Source organism: Vespa velutina, chromosome 1 (assembly GCF_912470025.1).
Source record: "Vespa velutina chromosome 1, iVesVel2.1, whole genome shotgun sequence".
Lineage (NCBI taxonomy): Eukaryota > Metazoa > Arthropoda > Insecta > Hymenoptera > Vespidae > Vespa > Vespa velutina.
This window is the reverse complement of record NC_062188.1, coordinates 4688627-4692973: the sequence shown is the minus strand read 5'-3', so window position 1 is coordinate 4692973 and position 4347 is coordinate 4688627. Positions and strand designations below refer to the sequence as shown.

Sequence of the window (4347 nt, the reverse complement as noted above, 5' to 3'; positions counted from 1 at the left end):
TATGTATATATGTATGAGACGTATTTGTCTATACGATAATACTTCTGGGATTTCAACGGCGCGAGCAACGATGTAATTTAAAATCTTCCTGAAGTCTTTCAAAGATATTCCTTCAGTCGCAATAAACACAGAGTGTAGGTATCGTATAATATTACAATATGTTTGTGAGATCTCGACGTAAAGCGTTTATCACCCGTCTCATTCAAACTATTTTTAAAGAGACCATACTAATGTCTCTCTTATGGATGTATGTATATGCTTCTGTATTCGTCCAAACAATATTTTTTTTCAATATTTCTTTCTTTCTTTTTATCTTTTCTTTTGTCTTCAAGCACTCCAAACAGTTATTATTAATCATATATAAGGAAGTCAACGTGAAAAAAATTCATTTTCGACTTTAATTTTTTTCAACGATTTGTTAAATATTAAACGAAAAATAGTTAAAATAGCGGGCGAAAGGAAAAAATTTGCATAACCGCATTAAATGCGCGTGGCGCATCTACAAGTAGGCGGCGCCCTTAAGGACCTTCTTTTATAGGTTAAAAGGGCAAGACTATAGGGGTTGAGCAAATCGAGAGCAAGACAAATCTGGTGTAACATTTTAGTCATGCTATATATATATACACACACACATATATATGTTTACGTATATACATGTAATACATACATAGATATATATATAGGATTATTTGGAAAGTCCCTAGTTAACAAGAAGATGATATTATTATATCTTTAATAATTTCATCGTTTCATTTTTAATATCGAATTTTTATTACGAATTTTTCGAACACCCTACTACTGTAGCGAACGACGAAACGCCAGACATAAAGAGCTGAGAAATACAAAAGAATATCCGAATTCATATATATATATATGATATATATATATATATATATATATATATATATATATATATATTATATATACTATGTATATACATGTGATCTATTTCTTTTTTCATATGCGTCATGCACGCTGGATGCTTTCGCCAAACGGCAAAGACTCGTCTCGCTATGTTACTAACACTTTTGTCCACGTAAATTCGTGCACATTTCTATATATGTATATATATCTATATATATATATATATATATATATGTAAGTCACATATAGAGCTATGTCTGCAGGGGTGCGGAAAGAGCTCGGAGGAGACGACAAGGGGTTGCTGTCTCCTCCTGCGCACTCACACGATAACCCTGCGTGAACGAGCCTCTGCACGTACACAACCTTGTCCTTCGCATAGGCGCGGCTCTTTCAAATATTTTTTTTTATCCTGTTCACACTTTAATCTATTAAAACTTTAACGATATATATCTATATATATATATATATATATCATTGCGGTGAAATCTATTTGAATATTTAATATAATTAACTAGAGAAAATATTGAAAGAAAAAAAAATAACATCTAATATTTCGTCTAATATATCGTTTCTTATAGCGAATAAGAAGTAAAATATTTTGTTTCTTTTTACGAAGATGACTCGAAAGGATTGTAAATAATTGAAAACTTTAAAGAGAAAGAGAATATAGTCGATCAATAACTTGAATTTAAATCTAACTTAATAAATGTTAGAATTTAAGAAATAAATGAATGAGCTTAGAAAATAATTGGTAGAAAGGAGAAGATAATATGGATGATATTTAGCAAGAACGTTGATCAGACGTTGAAAGGTATCCTTAGGGTGGTGCACGTTCGGCGCCTATGGCCCTTCAGGCGGTGTATGCGTGCGCCTTCTATGCGGGTAGAGGGAGAGATTGGTGGGCGCCCCAATGACGTCAGGGCCGATCGTCAGGCGCAAACGGGGTTGGCACCGTACTACGTCAGAATGACGAGCCGATAAACCATCCCATCGTGATTCTCTGCGGCGGGCGGGCCAACGGTCTTGGGGGTAAACATCTTTGTTAATTTAACATATTTCTAACGACGAGACACTTCCTCGGAGAACGAAGAAATTCATCGAGGGTGGAAATTGGTATACTTGGAAATTTGACTTCTTCCAGGTGACCGTCGGTTCGCGGAGAATGGCGAGCTCCGGGTCGGTGGCTGTCGACGGGGTCGGCGAGAACAATGCCACGTCCGGAGTCGATCCCGTTGTCCCCAGGAATCCATTAGTCTGTGGTGTCTGTCATGATTATTACAACGAGCCTTGCCTGCTCTCCTGCTTTCATACTTTCTGCGCCCGCTGTATACGTGGCCCTCATCTCGACGGAAAAGTCTCCTGTCCCATCTGCGGGTAGTTAACAACGTCTGTTATTGCATGGCCCTACCCTTAGGATATTCGTGGGATCTACGCTCATCCCGAACAAGCAGTTTCTGCATGCTTCGTGCTGGCCTGCTGACTTTAAGAATCGCTGTGTACGTTGCAAGTAAAATAATCCAAAGTATTCCTTTTATTTATTATATTTCGTTCACTTAAAAATGCACCGAAAGCTTTCTCTCTTGTCCTTTCATAGCAATAACATCTTAATGGTTTATACTTTGAAGATTTTTCTAATTAGGTATATATCGCAACTATAGTATATAAGCGTCGTTTTTTTTTTTTTTATTCTTGATCCATGTTAAATGTTATTTTTGCATGTTAAAAATGTTTTATGGAATAATCTTGAAATTCTTCTACAACAAACATTCAAATACTTGTTTTGCAGTATCTGTTTAGGTATTACTGATACCTGGTTGTAGCACGCCTATGAGATGTTTACCTACATTCACACATTGTGTAGAGCAGAGTAAATACAGTGTTGATCGATACTCAATCAATATGTTTGGTGCTGCATCTCTATCAAACTAGAGAGAAGTGTGTGGAATTCATTGTCTACTGTTCTTATTGTCTTCTATCTAATTGCATGTACCCATTCATGATGTTACAGTGACATTCTTTATTGTCTGCATATCTGTGATTTATTTCATGATATAGGTGTTGCATTCATTATTTTCTAGTACAATTCTTTGATCAGCTTTTAATCCTTATCCAGACGGAGTTCATCCATGATATTGAAGTTTTTATTCGATTCAATTTGAAAGATTCAATTAAGAAGATTGAAGTTAGTTGTGCATGTTTTATTACGAGTTTATAAAATTGTTATTTTTTACATTTTTGAAAGATTACATATTTAAAATAATATTCTTCCAGTTTGCACAAATTTCATCTATTGATTGTTCACTTCTATTCTATCTCATTATTATTATAAAATATTAATATTTTTATATTTACAGGCAACAAACACAACTTAAAGAGGGTGCACAATTACCACCACCGGATCAGTTGATACGTCAACTAGTAGAACTAGCTAATTCTGAAAATCCACCATGTGCCAATTGTGATAAGCGAGACAAATCTACTATGTTCTTCTGCACAACATGTGGTATTTTCTTATAAAATATTTAATTATTATTTAATGTTATTTTCTACAAGCAAAAATATATTATAAAAATATATTATAGCATCACTCAATATAGATATATTAATTTATAGGGCAAGCACTATGTACTCATTGCAGAGAGCATACACATCGTGCAAAAATGTTCTCCTCTCATGAGGTGGTACATATGAGTAAATGTGCAAAAGATACTCAACGTCGTTGTCCTTCTCATGGGGAGCAATATATCATGTATTGTCAAAGCGCCAAATGCATGCTTTGTGCAACTTGTTTTCGTGATACACCGGTAGACGCTCGATTACATTGCGTGGACATCGAAAGTGCTTGGCAACAAGCTTCAAAAAAAATGGAAAGAGCAGCAAATTCAATTTGCGAATTGCAGGCAGGCGTAAGAGATGGAGTTTTGGCATTAAAGTCACAATTGGATGAATTACGGCATAGCCTGGAATCAGAAAAACGCGCATTAAATTCATTCTGTCAAGGAATGCAAGAAGCGATTACTAAAACGCACGCATCCGTTCTCACGGAACTTCAACGTCAATTTGAAATAAAGGAAAGAATGATTCGGACTCGATTGCTATCCTTGGGTAGTGCACTTCCAATATTACAGATGCATTTAATGCTGTGTACGGCTTTTACAAGTGGTGCGACAAAATATCAATTTCTTGAACTCGCACATCCCATGCTCGAAAGATTGAGTCGCGTAGCTCAACTTGGACATCCTACAAGACCTCCTCTACTTGCTGCTCATTTGAAAATAAATTATAGAAGCGATTTTGCTCGTACGTTACAGCCTTTCATTGGTCAGGTACAAACGCCGAAAGAATCATTGTACGATCAGACTCATACGATGACCCAACAGGAACCGCAGGTTATACAGGTACTTATAAACACTTCATTTTGCATCGATACCTATTTTTAATTTTACATTACAAGTTTGTTTTTCACTGCATTTCTCGCGCACA

The 4347-nt window shown here is 35.7% G+C and overlaps 1 protein-coding gene across 10 annotated transcripts in view; it reads left to right on the top strand.

Annotated features, from left to right (window-relative positions):
* The first annotated feature begins 1740 nt into the window (after positions 1-1740).
* LOC124950041 (RING finger protein 207-like) overlaps positions 1741-4347 on the top strand; it is a 4874-nt gene continuing 2267 nt past the window's right edge. For 6 of the 10 annotated variants that reach the window (XM_047496151.1, XM_047496172.1, XM_047496162.1 and 3 more), the window contains exons 1-4: positions 1741-1893; positions 2006-2238; positions 3219-3367; positions 3478-4262. In XM_047496151.1, coding sequence (XP_047352107.1) covers positions 2027-2238; positions 3219-3367; positions 3478-4262 — 1146 coding nt within the window. In that variant the 5' untranslated portion in view covers positions 1741-1893; positions 2006-2026. Of the gene's footprint in view, positions 1894-2005; positions 2361-2650; positions 2800-2977; positions 3047-3218; positions 3368-3477; positions 4263-4347 lie in introns of those variants that run through there. The other 4 variants (XM_047496211.1, XM_047496219.1, XM_047496202.1 and 1 more) reach the window with 4 other exon arrangements.